Genomic DNA, 18,278 nt, shown 5'->3' on the forward strand with positions numbered 1-18,278 from the left:
CCAGGTTAGGTTGTCATCAACCATCTGATGTTCATGGAAAAATTCCCTGGAAAAAAATGGTCATATAGTTCTACAGGAACTCTTAATCAAGAGTAACATGAAGAATAAAGTACCACCTGCAATCACCAGCACTGACAGGCAGCTGCCACCCAATATCAATACAAATACCTTTCCCCCTGCAGAGTTTCTATTGATCTGAACAGGATCAACAGAGGAGAGGAAAGGAAACTCATTACATCCAAGGACTTGGCTAAAAAAAGAGTATCAGACATTCAGAAGGAGTCAGATATTTAAGAAACCAATTTTTTAAAGGGTTTATGGAATTTCTCTCGGAATTGTTTGAGCTGCTAGAGGAGCAGCCAGAAGGACAGGTCTCAAAGGAAATGAAGCTCCTGGGATCCAAACACCCCTAAAATAATGTTTCAAGCCCTGACACAGCTCCTAGCAGGGGACAGTGATGTCTCCATCCCACTGGCACAAATCTCAAATTTTCAGTGCCAAGGCTTGCAAAGCACCATGCTGTGAACCTGTCCCTGCAGTTGCACCAAGCCTAGTTTGCACATCAGCCTGAAGTCATCTTGCAGAGAGGGTATCACACTCCTGTGGAGGTGATGGAGGCTGCTCCAAGGTCTGAGAGCTGAGGGGGGCTTGGTGGTACTGGGCTGGAGAGCAGCTGCCCCCAGACCTGCTACCACCAAGTAGGTGGAGATGAAAGATCACTGCACGTTGCAGCATGAGGATGGGCAAAAGGACCGAGACAAAACCCCATGGACACAGAGGATTTCTGTATGTATGACAGGATGAGCAGGGCAAGCTCTCCTGTCCCCCTGAGTTTGTGTCAGCCATACCCTGTAGAGACGTAGGGCTGATGGGATCATTTCTGCCCAGCCAAAAGCTCCTCTGCCATGAGAAAGACTTGAAGCAAAATACTTAACCACATTTTCACTTTGTGCCTTAAGTCCCTTGGCTGCTGGCAACCTGCCCTCAGGGACAGGGATGAGACTTGCCCCTGCCTGCAGTCCAACCAGCCATTTCAAGCCACTTTTCCTGCTTCAAAGCTATTAGGATGAGATCAACTGCCTTCCTTAATAAACCACAACCTGGCTTCAGGACAGTCTGGCACCCCTGCTATGATGAGTTATATGGCACAGAAAAAACAGGCCTTTAGTTTTGCAGGGTAGGAGCAGGAGATGTGCTTTTCAGTCCCCTCCCCTCCTGGGTCACCCAAACACGTTCCCTGCTCACCTCAAGGGCTGCACTGAGCCAGATACCAGGGCTGAGCAAAGTTAGAAACGCCCAACACTGTCCTCAGGCAGGCAGGATCATGCTTAGAAAGTGTGTGAAATGTGCATTGCTCAGACACCCATACCCTCCACACCTGAGGAGCTAAAGGACAGTGAAAAAGACAATTATTGTTATGTGCCTTGTTCTCTGACATGGTGGCACACGGCACATTTCATGTACCACGTTTTCAGTGCCAGGCACACACATTCAAGCTATGCAGCTGCTCTGAATATAATTATGGTCCTTATGAAACAGCAATCACAAAAACACCAGAAAGCCTCTGAACTGAGTGCCCATTAACTCAATTTTCAGGAACAAAGCACATGGGTTCTCCTGTGGAGTGCCCTGGCTGCCTGTGGGATGCTGGGCACCAGCATCAGCTCAGCCAGGGCACAGACCCAGCAGAGCCCAGGAGCCACTGCTGAGGGGCACATCACCAAATATTCCCATCAGCTGCTCTTCAAGCAGGTGAGAAGGCACATGAACTATTACATTAAAAAAAAAAAGGAGGGATGCATAATTAAAGCTGTCCAAAAGCAGCTTAAAATGACTAAGCAGTTATTGCTAATCTGAAATTTCTCTCTGATTTTAGAAGAGTTTAGCTTGGGCTTACACAACATCCTTACCTTCTCCTGTGGGTTTAATAAACTCAGTTACAGCCTTCTAACATCTTACTAAAGTACACTTCATACATCTATTAGCATACCCTGGTATCATGAGAGTAGCAGACTATTCTAGGTTTAATCTGTTGATTTTCTGAGCAGATACATACTCAAACATGTTCTCATAGCAGCTCCAACTTGTGCTACAGCTGGAGTTCTTAAAGACTTCTGGAGCACCAAAGCTATTGATTCCCATGGATACGGCTCAAGTATGAGAGAACTGAAGTGTCAATAAATTAATCAGTACAATGCTGCAAACTCAAGTATTAGGTAGTCTGAAAGTATTAAAGCTGTACATCTTGTTTTCCTCAGCCTATTACAGTCCCTGACTTGTGCTGCCTGGAAGGCTCACCAGGAACTGTGATGGGAAGAGAGAAATAACTGCACCTCGCTGTTATTCACAGGTAACAAGGAGGTCTCCAAGTTAACCAAGAGGGCTGAGGAATGAGGCTGCTGAGCTGTAAAAGCCAAGGCAGGGAGAAGAAAATCAGAGCAACAGTCTATTGACCTGTACTAATGATGTTACACTCTGAAAAGCAAGCTATTTTCTTAATTAAAGATTTTCTTTATTTCATTAACATATTTTGATGAGGAACATGTTGCTGCCAAGCTGTCATGCTTTAGATTGATCTAAGGTAATAGGCAGTCAGATTTCATACTTCAGCTTGATCAATATTAAATAGCTCTTACTGATTTTTTTTCTATCAAATATTGCAGCATTATTTTGGAGGCACCTTTGATTTAAAATGCCAGAAGGAACACAATAAATAAGAATTCCTTTCCCCTTTAATCATCATTTTTCATGTTTCTGCAGTAAAATGAAGTGCAAAACAAGTTTTCAAAGCAGGCATCCCTCTCTGCAAAGCCAAATACAAACTGAAAATATTGCAACGTATCTGAAAATCACAGAACAGTTTGGCTCAGCATGAGACCACAAAGAAGCCAAGCCTAAACACAATTTTGTGGGCTTCACAATTCCTGAAACACCCCACTTCTCCCCCAGCCAGTACAGTTACACAAATAAATAGAGATGCATATAACTTACCGGAGCAAATATCACCATACACATTTACAAAAGGATTTATAATCCAACTTGCGTCTCCTGAAATAAAGCAAGGTTTGTCTCATACTAAAAATAAAGGCTCCCAAAAGCTTCTCACAGGAGAGAGAGAGAGAGAGAGAGAGAGGGAGGGAGGGAGGGAGCAAGCGAGCATCAGCTCCTTGCCTCGCTTTTTATGAAGCAAATAAGGAGAGCAAGAAAATCAATGCTGAGAGAAAGTGAGATGATATACCAATCAGGCAGCAGCCTCAGACTTGTTTGCTGAGGGATGGCAAAATGCTCATATTATTAGACACTGACTACACACAGCCTGAGTGGAGAAACCGTTTCCCCTCAGTGAGGGGCTGATTGCTTTGTGCTGGTGCAGGTACCACCGTGGTGGGCTGGGAGATGCAGCCCCTTCCCACCCACTGCTGGTGCAGCATCACTTTGGCACTCCTGTGTGCTCCACAGAAAAGAACCAGCCCACAGTTTTGGGCTAAAGTTGAAAAAAGCTCGGAGATCCTCCAAAATGTCATTGGAGCAGTGCCTCTTCATTGTGGGGTTTGGTGGCTGATTGGACTCTTACATTTGCAGAGTTTGCTCTCTGCACCTCAGACAGCTGCCCTGCAGCTGCAGCAAGGAGCCCATGCAGAAAGCGGAAAAGACTTCTCAAGTCTCCCAGACCTTCATGTGTGCTGAGCTCACCCTGTGCTTGCACAGGACCAGACCTCCACAGCGTCCTCCTGGCATCTGAGCTTTTGTCCCTTTTGTGTATCAGAGAAAACCAGTGGGAAACCCATGGGTTGGCCTGCATCAAGAGGGAAAATTTTTGTGCTCTTAATCCACCCAAACAAAACCTTTGCCACACCACATGTGTGTTGGGAGGAGCATGTATCCAGGCATGAGCTCAGGCACCTGTTTGTGATGTATCAGTGGCAGCCAAACACCACTTCTTTGGGAAGGTGCCACATTTGCTCCCCCCAGCAGCTACACAGACACAAACCCCACACCTTGTCACAGCAAACTTCCTCACAAGAGGGGCTTCAGGCCAGTCCCACATCTCCCTGCTCTGTGTTCAGGACATCAGCATGTCAAGAGCAGGAAGGGATCCATGGATCCCTCTTGGAAAGGTGTCAGCTCTGCACTTACCTCTGCCCCAACACCACTCAGGGTAACCAAGACTAAACCACACTGTGCTGTTTATTGATCAGTGCTGAGCTGATCACTGTTTTACTCTCTTTTCTACCCACAGCATCAAACATTTGCAAATACAAGTGGCATAAGGCAGATTTCCCTTTTATTAGGAGACAGAAGTTACATGCTGGTATACAGGTACACCTGTGGGGTGACAGCAGTTCTCTGCGCTGCAAAATTGGAGCACAATTGCTTTTCCCCAGGGGCTTGTGATTTACAGCAAATGCTGGGATTCACAGGGAAAATCCTGGGAAGACAAAAGCAAAGAGGCTGAATTCATCTGATAATAGAGTTTATCTGTGGGGGGCTGGCACTTGTAGCACAATCCAGGTGCAGAGGAGGCTCTGACAACTCTTTATGAGCCTTTCCCACAAGCAGGAGCTGCACAGCCAGGCTGACAGATGTCACTGCTGTGGATGTGGCCCTGTGCTTCCAGCAGACACAGCCTGGTGCTGGTGGATGCTGTAACGAGGAGATGCTGTGATGCTCAGAGTTCTTCAGGCTGAAGCACTGCTCTGCTGCGTGGTGCATTTTAACACACACAAAAACGTTCACCAGCTGCCTGCACACTGCCTGAGCCCCAGCCACGAAGATTAAACACCACAATGACTCTGGTCTGCAGAGCTGGGCAGCATTTGCCTCCCCCTGCACTGGGAGCAGCCCTTTGATGCCTCACCTATGCGGGAGCTGCACGCTGCAGTCACGTTCACGCTCCACGCGTCAAAGGTGACCAAGGACCACACCAAACTCACCACCCACTGCATCAGCACAGTGATGCTGGCTCTCCCACAGCCCTGGGAGCTCTTCTCCAGCCTGTGGGTGCACACGGGTGGAGGATGGCAGGAGGATACCCAGCTTGCCTCAGCTCCCCAGCTGCTGCAGCTCACTGCTCCTGGACTTCTTCACTGCATTCAGCTCTCCAGCTGGCACTCAAATGTGCTGTATCTCGTGGTGAGCAGCCTCTTGCTGCAAGGTGTGAGAGTAAGTGAAATGCAAACACCTCTCATTTCCTTTTCCAGTGAGAAAATTTATTTTCCCTTCCCACAGCTAACAACTGCTTACTGAAATTCACTAAAGTCATCTGAAAACTTTGAAAAACATACATCAAGAGAGTTTTGCTGAGCTGAGAGCGGCCATATCTCAGCCCTCTAAAATACATGTGCACCTGGGCACCTGTGTGGGATGTAGGGATGCAGCTTTAGCACAATGGGTGGCAGCAGAGGAGGACCTGTCCTGGCACACACCTCCTCCAAACAACACTGGGACACTGACTCCACAGGATACAGAAACCAAGGGCTGCTTTTTTTGCCTAACTGGTAACACACCACGAGTGCTGTGGATCAGTTCTAACACTGCTGAAAGTGAACGTGCTGGTGTTTGCTGACAAGGCAAAACACTTGTCAGGCTGCAGCAGACCCTGCAGCACTGCAGCCTGATCCTTTCTCCAGCTTTATCAGATTTCTTTTCAAAAATTCATCTGAAACACTGGATGGGGCGCTCAGCATCACCAAGCACAAGAAGAGCTGCTGCCAACACCAGCACTGCTATGCCATGTCTCTGTGCTGTAATTTTTACTTCTTTTACTTTTTTACTTCAGAGCTTTTTACTTCTGATTTTTGAGCTAGGAGTTTCAAAGCAAACTAAAAAAACTTCCTGGGATTTAAGCCCCAAACTACTTTAGGTACCACTGAAAAGCAGTGTACATCTAACAGATTTGCATCACCTTCGTGCAAGGTTCATGGCCAGTGTTGCTGAAAGGGAGGCAGTGACACCAGCAGCAGGACAGGCAGCAGCCTGGGGAGAGACTTGTCCCTGGATACAGCAGGACTCAGGGGAGGCATCTGCATGAGGACAGCTCAGGATTACAGAAGCTGGAAAAGATCTCTGAGATCACTGAGCCCAATTAATGCAGCACTGCCAAGCCCACCACTAAACCACATCCCTAAGCAGCACACACACATTGTTTGAACACTTCTAGGGACAGAGGCTCCACCACCTCTCTGGGCAGCCTATTCCAATTTCAGTGAAGAAACTTTTCCTAATATCTGGCTCCCCACCACTCATTGCTGTCTGTTCCCACCATGCCCCAACCCACCACGGAGTATCCAACACTCACACAGGCACTAACTGCCCCTAGAGCCTCTCATTGCTCCATTGCTTTATTCTTAACATGCTTAGTAACATTATCCCTGTTCATGCCTGCTCCTGTGTGTGTGTGCAGAGTTACAGACACCTCTAAAATCACACACTGCACTGTGGGAATGGAGTTTCATCAGTCTAATCATGGAGCACCTGAGCTGGAGCTTTTCCACATCAGGGTTCTCAGCTCTGCCCAAGGATGGATTGCACCCTCTGCCCAGGTAAATCCAGGAACGGGCAGCACCACCAAAGGCCCTTTGGACCATGCTACTGCTTTGGTGGCCACTCCACATTTGGAAAAGTTAATTAATAATATTAAAGTGTCCATCCCACCTGTGCTGCAGAGAAAGCATCCATCAAGGCAGCAGTGGTGTCCAAGAAGGCTGGAGCCTGACAGAGGGGCAGGACAGTCAGCCCACCTGGAGCTGCTGCTGTGAACCACCCACCAGCACAGGGAATATTAAGATAGGCTGCCCATTTGCCAACAGAGATTTTCACATTTCCCTCTCAATCTTTATTTAAATTTGGGAAGACAGAAAATTAACAAAGTCAGAGATCTATAACTGGAAACCATTTGTTTTTCTTGTGGAAATGGAACATTTCCTAATGAACTTCCCCTCCCCCTGTGCCACTCAGATCCGGATGCAAATATTGCTGCGAGTTTATCAATCTGGGCTTGTTTCACGCCGTTTGCAATGCTAATGAGTAAACCAATTTTGACATATTATGTAAGCCAGTTTCTGAAACAGAGATTCTTGGCAGGCCAAATGTAAACACAGACACCCTCTTGCATCCAATTTAAATGAGCATGTTGCTGAAAGCACTAAGGGCTTGATTCTGTTGACTTATTCCTGATTTACTCCAGTGGAAAAAAAAAAAAAGGGGGGGGGGAGAAGAGAAAGAAAACTAACAAAAATACCCCTTCAATTCAATTCCTAGTGCAGCAGCAATTTGCAAAATGGATCTAATTTTGTAGCAAGGAAAAGTGCTGGAATAAGCTAATACAGGGTGGTGACTCGGGCACTGTGTGAGCATCAGCACAGCACACGCCTGGGAGCACACATGCCATTCCAGATGGAACTGAGGGGGGAGATGACAGCTCTCCTCTCCCTCATCCCCCCAAGCCAAAATTAGGCCCAGGTAGTGGCCCACGGGTTGGACCAGCCCCAGAAGGTGACTCCTTCCAGCCTCCTGCTCTTCCACCACAGCACTGCAGAAGGATAATGCCTATGGGGGGAGCAGACACAGTCCAAGAGCAGCACCAGCTGTTTTGAGCTGCCTCTGTACCCCACACAAAGGCCAGCAGGAACCCAGAACACGCAGGAATATTTGTTTTAGCAGACACTGCAAGTCTGAACTTCACCAGCACACGTCCAGGTGTCAAGACCCCACACACTACTCACTTGTACACCTGGCTCAACCTGGCAACAGGCCACAACACAGAAAGTCAGACACTGATTAATGGATTATATCCACCTTTTAAAGAATAGCACCAGAAAAACATGCTGGAAGGTACCCACTTTGGATAGCAACCAGCAGAACAACTCCCAGTGACATGGGGATGAGCTGAAAGTCACAGGCTCAGAGGCAGGGGTAGAAAATAAAAAAGAGAGGGGATGCATTTTTAAAAGCCCCTTAAAAAAGCCTCTACAGGAGAGATGAACATGATTTTATTAAAGTGAGGAAGGGTTGAAATCAAATCTTTCATTTGCACTTTTCCCAGCACCATCTGGAGCCCTTGCATCTGCCAAAAGCACGGCGCGTTTCTCCGACCAGGAGAACCAAAGGGCTTAGAGGCAAACCTGGAGGTGGCCTTTGCCCTGCTATCAGCTCTGGGCACCTGCACAGTGCCTTAAAACTGAAACACATGTGTGAAGTTGAACTGTGATGCTCCTGCCATGGCAGAGTAAAAGCAATAAAATCAGAGACACGCTGTGCTGTGAGATCGGGTGTGCTGCCACAGAATGTATTTATTGAGAGTCAGAGATCCCACCAGGCGCCAGAGCTGCAAAACACCACCTCACATTAAATTCCCTGCACAACATCACAACCAGGATACCATTTATCATTCCTGGATCTTTTACATGACAAGGTAAAGGAGAGCAAAAGAAAGAATACTTTTAATCTCCAAGCAAATATCCCATCCTGAGCTTTCAGTGGTGGAAGCAAACCTGAGAGTTCCCCCCTTTGTGCTGTGCTGCACTTTCAAGCTATGATCATAAGCAGCCAAATGCCACACATTTGTTGGCTCATTAAGTTTCACCCTGCAAGTTTAACAACTGTGTATTTCTAAAGTAATTCACATTTTTATGCCATAAGAGAAAACTTACTGCTGTCTAGACACAGAGGGAAAAAAAAAAAAGGACAGTGCTTGAAAGGAGGGCAGCAGACAAGGAAGCATCACTTGGGATGTGAACAACAGGGACATGAGATGCCTGTACAGCCCCAGCACTGCAGGGCACAAATCCCAGCACTGCAGGGCTGTGGAAGAGCAGCAAAGACTGGGAAGAGAAGATGCCCTGCAGATCCGAGGGACCTCACAGATTTTTGTGCAAGTCCAGCTCTTTGCCAGCCAACAAACACCCCCACTAACCACTCTGCCATCCCAGCACAGAGCCCAAGGTGGGAGAAAAGCCCAGAATCACATCACAGCATGGGCTCCCATCCCAGCGGGGAGACAAAGGCTGCAAGCAACCAGTGCAGACTGATGTGCCATAGCACCTCCCTCCATCCCTCCTGCTTATCTACACCTGGCACACTAGAGTAACAGACAGGTAAATGGGGATTTAATTCCTAACATCTCATTTTTTACTGTAATTTTAAATGATTTGGAATAACTCCTGTGGTTAGAAGTCCAACTGTTATTCAGAGTTAGTCAATTTGGAAAGCTCTCACTGTCCACTCAAGCATCCCCTGGATTCCTCATGCTCAGAAGAGTGTTACTGCCATTCCCTCATTCCTAGTGCTTTCTGCATTTTTAAAGCATTTTCCCATTTCTGCATGCTTTAAATACCAGATACTAAAACCATATGAAGAACAATAAGACGGCCAAATGGATACCGACTGGATGATGAAAACAGTACGAAATAAAAGAGAATCAGATTATTTTCTGTTGTAATTTTTATAGCTATTTAACAGGAAGAATGAAAAAATCTAATTACTGTCAACTGTAAGTTCTCAGCTACCCAGCCAGCAGTGCGCTGTTATTAAACTACTGTATAATTGCCTCTTTTACTCTGCTTCCCACAGAAGTTGTGTTATTTCACTCATAGTTAAACTCATAATATTGGCTTCATAACTAATCCTGTCAATCGAAATCCCCGGGGGCTGGTGCAAGGATAAAAATAGCAAGGAGTTGTTTCTTCCCTCAGCTTTTTTCAAAGGCCATTTCTGCAGGCACTGGGGCTGCAGCTGCCAAGGTGCCACCACTGCCCTGTGAATGCTGCTCCTACAACTCAAGGGAACACAGAGGGGAGGGACAGGTCCTTCCAGCAGGAGATTCAGTCCCTTGTGCTGTGTGCACCCCAGGAGAGGCCAGTCCTGCCCATCTCTCCCTCCTGACCCAGGCAGCTCAACTGAGGTATTTGATGTTGCATAGTTGAATCTCACCTCCAAGCCCAGCTGTGACTGCCTACCCTGGGACTCCCTCCCGGACCTGAGGTTGAGGTGACACTCACAAAGCCTAAAAACACAGGTTTGCTACTTCCCCAAACACTGGGACAGAGTCTCACATAAAAAACCCCACCAAGACAGCCAGCTACCTGTTCAAGCATCAAAGAGACACACTAAAATGTCTGTTGGACTTCAGGATCTTAAAGGTCTTTTCCAGACTAAATGATTCTGTGCTTCTCTAAGACGAGTACAATTTGTCTATGTACTTATAGGAAACTGCAAAAAGCACCAGATTTTCAGCCATCCAAATAGTTGAGCTCTGTCTGAAGCTTTACTTGTTTCCTGTACATCCTGGATTGATGTCCCTTGTTAATTCATGGCATGGTCCTTTCCTGGAGATGGCACTGGGTTTGCTGTAGAAGACACAGCCAGGGTCTCCTGCTCTCTCCTCCAGCATGTCCTTCCTTCCCTGTGGAATACTCCTCTTGCCCAGGACATAGAGGGCCTAAACTCACTGTCCAGCTCAGGTTTGGGATGAGGTGGTAGGGCTGGAAGGGGTGAGGGAAGGCAGATTTGGCCTCACACTCATCCCTACAATCTGTCTCTCTAGAGACAACAACCCTGTGCTGGGGTTGCTCCCTTGTGGGCACGCACAGAAACTGCTGAGAGCTGGCATGGAAAAGCTGGGAAACAACACATTTCCCAAAGTGGTGTCCCAGAGGAAGGTGCCCATGCCAGGAGGGACCCAGTGCCAGGGCTCTGTGTGCGCCTGGACCAGCTCCAGAGTCATCTCTCTTGCCTGGAGGAGCCTCTCCCTGTGCTGGGGCTGACACACACAGACAAGAGCCCAGAGCACATCAGCACACTCACTGCACCACCATGTCCTTGTGGGAATCAAGGGAGACTGGCTCATCTGAGGGGTTTTTCCTCCTGGGAGAACCACCACCCCACCACTGCAGCCAGAGACAGGGTACAGCATCCCAACCTTCACTGGCCTGCTCCTGGAGCCGTCCTCGGGATGGACAGCAGCAGTGTCCATCAACACAGGAGTGAGAGAAACAGAGCACCAGTTTAAAAATGTGTAAAATAAAAATTGCTAACCCTTTCTCTTACCCTACAGCAAGGATAGACCAGCCCCAGCATAATGCTCTGAAGCCACACAGGAAACTAATGCTTCCCATGCAAGCCTGAGACACCCTGACACGAAGCCCAGAGGGGCCCCAGGGTTAAAAATCCCTTGTGTGCACTGTCAGAGCCCTCAGGGAAGCCAGCTCTTCCCTGAGCTGCATTGCTCTATTCTCCCCCCACTTCTAAACTTGCTTCACTTTAAGATAAGAAGATGGAAAAATCATTTTTGCCATTGCTTGGGCAGCCAAGCAGTACCACGGCGCTCCCAGGCAAACCAGGAGAGCTCCCACCACGTCCAGCCTGGAGAGCCCTGGTGCTCCCAGGGGTTGGGGACTGCCTTGGCTGACAGAGCTCTCTGACAGAGAGTAGAGATTTAAAATAAACATGGCCCAACACGGTGTTGGATTTCTCACCCATGGTGTTTGTGCAAATGAACCCTCAGGCTGACAGACCTCCTTACTCTGAAAGCTGCAAAGACACAGAGAAACTGTGTTATGGCCAAAGCCACCCTAACGGTGGCACTGTCAGTGAGCTGCCACCTCCCTGGCAGCAAGCAGAGCCCACAGCCTCAGCTGTGCCAGGCAAGGCAAGGACAGAGGAGGGAAGCACCAACACACCAGGGCTGAAGCAAACCCACCAGTGTGACTGAGAACTATCCCTGTGTCCAAGTACAGGAGGAGAATCAAAGATAAACAAGGAGAACTGAGGTTGCCAAGCACAGGAGCAGCAAAATCTCCTATTGTTCCTACAAGTGGCAGTGATGGCACAGCACACAGAGGAGCTCATAGTGACAAAACAGATCTGGTGGCATGAGCCAGCCTGCCCCAGTGGAGGTGACAATGTGTATGTGCCCTCTCTGGATGCTCAGCCAGGTCCTCGAAGAGAACATGGCAAAGCAACCACTCTTATAAGCACCTTAATATCAAGATCAACGTTCTTGGGGTCTGATTCTTCAAAGATTCAAAACCTGCCAGAGCTCCCAATCTTCCTCCATCTCCTTTTGACTTTACTGCTTGTGGTGTGTCCGTTTAAAATTTTCAACTCTTCATCCTCAAAGAAGAGGAATGAGGGTCCCTGGCTGTCCTGTGATCCTCATGAGGTGACACTGTGTTTTGATGAATTCCTATCAAACAGCAGTAGATTCTTCAGGATGAATCTGGAAGAGGAGAGCACATGCTGTGTAAACAGTGGGTAAATCAAGGCCAGCCCCACTTTCCCATTTGCACAGTGACCCAAGCATGCAAGGAAACGTGTGCAGGGTCTCTGTATCCCCCAAATTAAAGTACTATGGATAAAAGGATGAAAATGTGTTTCAATCGACTCATTGGTTGTGAAAAAAAGAAGTACATTACTGCTTCCATAAGTTCTAATTATCAGTGGATTTTAGATACAGGAGGAAAGCATTCAGCTTGCTACCTATTTTTCATTAAACATAGTTCAATCAAAGAAGCCATCAGCTTTCCTAGATGGAAGTAATTAAGGAGAGCACGGGCTGTTGTGTTTGCAGCGGAGACAGGAGCCTTCCCCTTGGCAAATCGTATGCTCCCAGATGCATCCAACCCACCAAAAGCTTTCAGCCAGCTGTTAGCCCAAGGCTTGTTCCCAGATGTGGGACACTCTGCTGCTCCAGCAATCAACCCACCCACTGCTCCAGCTCCATGGGATGTGCAAATCCCTCTCCCCTACAGAACTGCATCCCCTACACAACTGCTTCTGAGAAGGGCACACCACAGAGCTGCCCCTGTGCCAGTGTACAGGGGAGAGGAGACATCTGTGTTTGCCCATCTCATGCTGCAGCACCTCAGGTGCCCATCTCAAGCATCCTACACTTGCACTCAGCTCTGTAATGGATGAACTTCTAGTCACACCTAAAGAAGTAGGTGGTCCCTTGTAACACAACCAGGGAGCTCTGAAGAAACTCCACATGGAGAACAAAGCTGAAGGAAAGCAAGGGTTGGGCCATGTGGTGAAAGGTTAAACCTCTCTAATCAATGTCCCCAAAAGTGCAAGTGTGGGATGCTGTGCTGGGGACATCTTCAGTTCTGTCTGAGACACGTTGACTACTGCATGTCATCAGGGCGTCTTGCATTGTCCCGATGCTCAGAAAAATCAGTCATGCCCATAACAGAAAGCAACTCAGCCAATGCAAACACCAGGCAATGTCTTACCTGAATCACCATCAGCAAGGCTCTTCCAAACTCCAGCTTCAGGAAGGTCAGGGGCTGAGGTACTGTATTTCCCCTGTGAACGAAGGTGAGTGGTGCATTTTTTAAGTCTCATGTAGGCAGCCACACAAGTGCTTTAGGCTGCCCTTCCCTGTGGCTCGCAGAAGACTGTCCTTGTCCAACCAGCAGAGGCTTTCTGTGCAAAACAGCTCACTCTCCTTGGGCTTTTGCACATTTTGTGTGTGTGAGATTCAAATATTGGTTATTATTTCTTGAAATGAGAACCCCCCGGAAGCAGCACTTGGTTTACATGGAAGACAACATTCTCCAGTAATTTCCATTAAAGCATTCCACAAAAGTCTGGGTGTTTAGTACATGCTTGTTGGCAATTTATGCAAATCTAGTCTACAAATAATCTTGACAAATAATGCTGAGTGAATTTGAGCTGAGGCTGTCTGAGATCACAGGTGTTAGTTAGGTTATCAGACACAGTGGGTGGCATGTTAATGTGTTCACGTCCTAACTAGTGGGTATAAGTGAGAGGCTTGATCTACAACTGAAAGAAAAAACTGAAAGAAAAATTGAATATAGAGCACAACAGATATTGCTGAACAGATTCGCATGTGGGCACTTGATTTATCACAATGCCTACATAAATATGTATGGAGCAACTGTTTCAGAGAGGCCCCATGCATGGACAAGCCTGTAAAATAAGTTTTCTGATCTAAATATTAAAATTGCCCTTTGGCAACTAATATAAATAATAGTCTCTTACAAAATCACTGTTTCAATTAATTTTACTGGCATCACCTTTATCTGTGCAAGAAGGAGAGAGAAGCATCAAACAGGCCTGAAAGCCAGCAAAATAAATTCAGAGTTAATTTCAAGAGGTCTGCTTGTCTCACAGTTCAGAAAATGCACCATGAGATGGAAAAACAGGTTTAAGTCCCATCTCTGCCAGGGTCTAATTTCTCTCTGTAGAAAAGTAGGATGTATTTCTTGCAGCAAACACAAAGCATTTTCTCTAACTTCAACGAACAATCATTTTTTCTGAGCAGTTACATCAAACAACTTACATTTTTTTGCACACTCCAGTAGCTTTGTTTCACTGCAATTGTCATTGTTAAAAAAACCCTCCAACAAAATAAAAAAAACTACCTTCCCCCTTCCTTAAACCTATTAGAAATGTCATTCACATTACCCTGTGGAAGTGAATTGAACTATTCCCAACAGCCACTCAAAAAATACATAATCACCATAATTACTGGTGGCATCTAATTAACATTCAGCTTCCTCTCTACAGCAGCTACAGCTGGACAATCCATTTATTTCAACCTAAAACTAATGCTCTCCTAATTATTTTCCATCTCACTGAGCATCCCACCTGTGCCCGTTTCCACCGACGGCTCCGTCTGGCACAGCCTGGGGAGCTCAGCCTGGAACAGCCTTGCTAACAACTGCCCCATGCAAACACAGGGACCTGCTCCCACTAATTACACAGCTCCTGGCTCTGCTAGCCTGCTTCACCAGGATTCACAAAAAAACAGGAAAAAAAAGGGAAAAAAAAAAAGTCAAAGCAGCTGCAAAAGGCTGCAGCCACCCCAAGGGATGTTGTGCTTTGGGTTTGATAGGATGGAGTGGAGGATAAATGAGCCCATAAAATGCACATTCCTCTGGTTTGATGCTGTGTGCTGTCTTCCAGAAGGGCATGGGGTCAGGGTGGGCACACCAGTGGTCCAAAAGCCTGGCACATCCTGGTGCTGGTCTCCAGGCTGGGGAAAACCCTCTGCTGCCACCTTTGTTCTCCTTCCTTGGCCACTCTGTTGCAGCAACAGGAACAAAACTGCTCAACCCAAATACTATTTTAAAAATAAAGACAGCTAGGGATTACACAGATATAGCAGCCTGCTTTTATGAACTGCCTGGCATCAGTCACTCTGAATAAAATGAAGTACATGCAAATCTCATGATACTTTAGTTGTTTCAGTCTACTCCTAGACCTTTCCACCCCCATATCACTCATCAGGCAACTTTTTAATTCACTTTCATTTTTCAGACATGCATCACCTCTTGTTAGGAAAAATAATGTCTTCTGTTGCCATCTAGATGAGCTCCAACTCATTAGCTCTGTTTCTTTCCAAACTCACCTAAAACTTATTTTCTTTTTTGCTCAGTCCTCTCTCTCTTTGCTATTAGGTTTCTACTTGTATTATTTCAGTCTGTAACGATTGTAGCACTCCTAGGAATGATGATCTGCCAAATTATCTTGTAATTGCACTCATATTTGAGCTTTCATCATTACAACTAAATACATAAAGGGGAATGAGAAGGAAGCTGACAGTTACTGGGGGAAGCTCTTGGCTGAACTTCTCCTGAACTCAGGAATTACTAACGCCTCTTTCTTTCCCTTCGCCCCCACATTAATTTGTCAGCTCCAGGGTGAATCTCTGAAGGCACCAAGAGGCCTCTGCTCAGCATGGCCAGCTGGGCTCACAAAACCCACAGTGACACAGTGTTTGCCCCCAGTCCAAGTGGGTAAGACAAGTTAATGATGTTCAAAATCGGTGGGGAGAAGGGAGAAGCTCAGACAGCACAATCTGGTAGACTTCTCTTGCTTCAGAGACCAAGGAGAAAAATACTGCAGGTCAAGAGGGATCTTAAGAGTTGTCAGAGATGGCCTGAGTGTCAAGGGGAAAAATAAATCAGTGCATGCATATTGGAAGGTTATTTATGCAATAGTCAGGTGGTTACGGTTTTGATACCAAGGAAAGAACTCCAAGCATCAGTTAGGGTCAGAAATTCAGTATCTTCAGGCTGTGCACACAAATTTCTCCCCTCTTTGTCACCTGCTGACCAGTAAAGTGCCTTCAAGTAGAATTGTCCAGACTTCCCCAAACAAATTTTCAATTCCACAAAAGATAACCTAATCTTGGCAGCTGACCTGTAAAGCTTTTGAGATATGGCTATAGGGAGAGGACCAAATTTTATGAAAATGCCCTAGTTCTTATCAGTGCAAACCAAGATAAGATGGATCAGAGAATTAAGTCCCAGCATTTGCTAAACTCAAGAGCTGCCCATGTGCTTCCCCACTTGTCCAGGAGCACTCAAGTTTGAAGGACTAACTGCAAACCAGTGTATTTTTCTTTTCCACATCTCCAGCCAGCAGAACATTGCTAAGATTCCCTAGGTGAACATCTTACATCTCATTTACCTTCCTGGTGAAGCCCAGGTTTGCAGACACCTGGTTTTTGGGCAGCTGGGCTCCCCACACCAGCCAGGCTCACACCTCCTGCTGCACATTATCTCTCCTGGAAAGGGCACTCAAAGCACCAGCAAGGAAAGAGCCCTTGCAAACCCCAGAGGTTCTCAACTGGCCCAGCAGAGGGGGAGGGATAGGTGGATTCTCTGGTGTCTGGTTGTACATACACCATTTCTGCAAGTACTCTCAGCAGGGGCAGTGTGGGACTTGGGAGATTCCATTTATTTTTTTTTCCATTTATTTTTTTATTTACTTTTACAAAACTTCCAGAAATGCAGATTCTTTGAAACCCCACTATCCTACCCCATCAAGCTGAGGCTGTCCAGCAGGTTCACAATGTATTTGTACCCCTTGTCATGTTGCAGGGTGCCAGCCACAACCAAATTATTTCATCTGATGCTTGAAGACAGGACTTACAGATGATAAAACAAACATCTCCTTCAAACTAATAGCCCTCTGCAAAAGCCAAGCAGGTAGCAACTTATCACTTCCAACCTCAGCTAGCACTCACTTGCACTCCTAATTGCTTTTAGCCTCTTCTTGAGACAATTAACTCCATACCCACCCCCTGACACCTTCTCACTCCAAAAAGCAGTTCCCAGTTCACTGCCACAGGGCTCTGCATTTGGATCTCAGGCTTCTGCCTTTATTCCCTTTCCTCTGCAGGGCTCTGCATGTGTTTGTGTCTGGGCATGTGTTTTCTCACCCTGATGAATTCATTATTTATGGGGCTGAAAGAGCAAAGCTGCTGAAATCATTTAGCTCTTCTGCATGTCTCCCAAAGGCATAACAAACATAATGGGAAAGCAAATATCAGGCTAAGCTGGGTTCTTTGGGGGAGAGCACAGAAATGAACGTGGGGGTGCTGTGCAGCAGGGATGCCAATAGATGCCATGCTTTCCTGCCTGGCATGGGGCTAAATCCCTCCTGTCCTGTTCCAGCTGCTCGTGGGGATGCCCAGAGCAGCCTGGACCAGCACAGGTCAGCGTGCTCCAAGGGATGCCCTGTGCTCCCTGGCTCACTGATGTGCTCAGCTTTACCAGATCTGGCAAATGGCACTAGAGGGCAGAGCAGTTTACCCTCAGCATATCTGAGACAAGGGAAAAAACTCAAGATTTTCAGGCAGCTTCTGAATTCTCCACAGTCCTGTCCAACACCAAAAGCCTGTTAATACACAAAAGCCACCAAATACATTCGCACTCAGAGTGACAAGCACAGGCATTAATGAGCCAACTGAGAGCCTGCAGTTCCTGCTCTGTCTTTACTAAGCCTGAAGACCTGGAGGTGTGTGACAGCCTCTTGCCAAGGCAGCAGCAGCTCTGCCTGGGCCTGCCCTGGCTCTCTGCATTCCAGGGTGCACAGGGCAAGACAAATAACGCAGGTCCCTCGACAGCAGTGGGGGGTAAAAAAGCCTGATCTCTTCCCATCACTGATGCAGATGAAAAGGCTTTACTCATCAGGAAGCTTTGATCAGAGACCAGAAATTATGGACCATGCTGACACTCTGCTGCCCAGGCTTGCTGCTAAGCATCTCAACAGATGGAAAGTGCTTCCAAGCAGGTGAAACCTTCAAGGTTGTAGCTTTTGTTCTGAGCAGATGACCAGAGGCTGAGAGAACCCCTGTAAGAGGGTAAACAGAACTGCTTCAATGCACATCTACCCCATGAATCACAGGATGTACATTCCAGAGGGCACCTCCAACAGCCACCACTACATCTCTTGGACCTCAGCTCACTGCACTTGGCTCAGGAGGGGTGGGAGGGACTGTAATTCCCAAAATTGACACTCTTGTG

At 47.0% G+C, this 18,278-nt stretch overlaps 1 protein-coding gene across 2 annotated transcripts in view; it reads right to left on the reverse strand.

The window, feature by feature from the left end:
• SYNPR (synaptoporin) overlaps positions 1-18,278 on the reverse strand; it is an 85,335-nt gene that overhangs the window by 38,315 nt on the left and 28,742 nt on the right. Inside the window, exon 1 of one of the 2 annotated variants that reach the window (XM_005420189.2) lies at positions 2,992-3,140. The exons of the other annotated variant lie outside the window; for it this stretch is intronic. Coding sequence (XP_005420246.1) covers positions 2,992-3,015 — 24 coding nt within the window. The 5' untranslated portion in view covers positions 3,016-3,140. Of the gene's footprint in view, positions 1-2,991; positions 3,141-18,278 lie in introns of those variants that run through there. 2 annotated transcript variants of the gene reach the window in all.

Source organism: Geospiza fortis, unplaced genomic scaffold (assembly GCF_000277835.1).
Source record: "Geospiza fortis unplaced genomic scaffold, GeoFor_1.0 scaffold70, whole genome shotgun sequence".
In the NCBI taxonomy this organism is placed as follows: Eukaryota; Metazoa; Chordata; class Aves; order Passeriformes; family Thraupidae; genus Geospiza; species Geospiza fortis.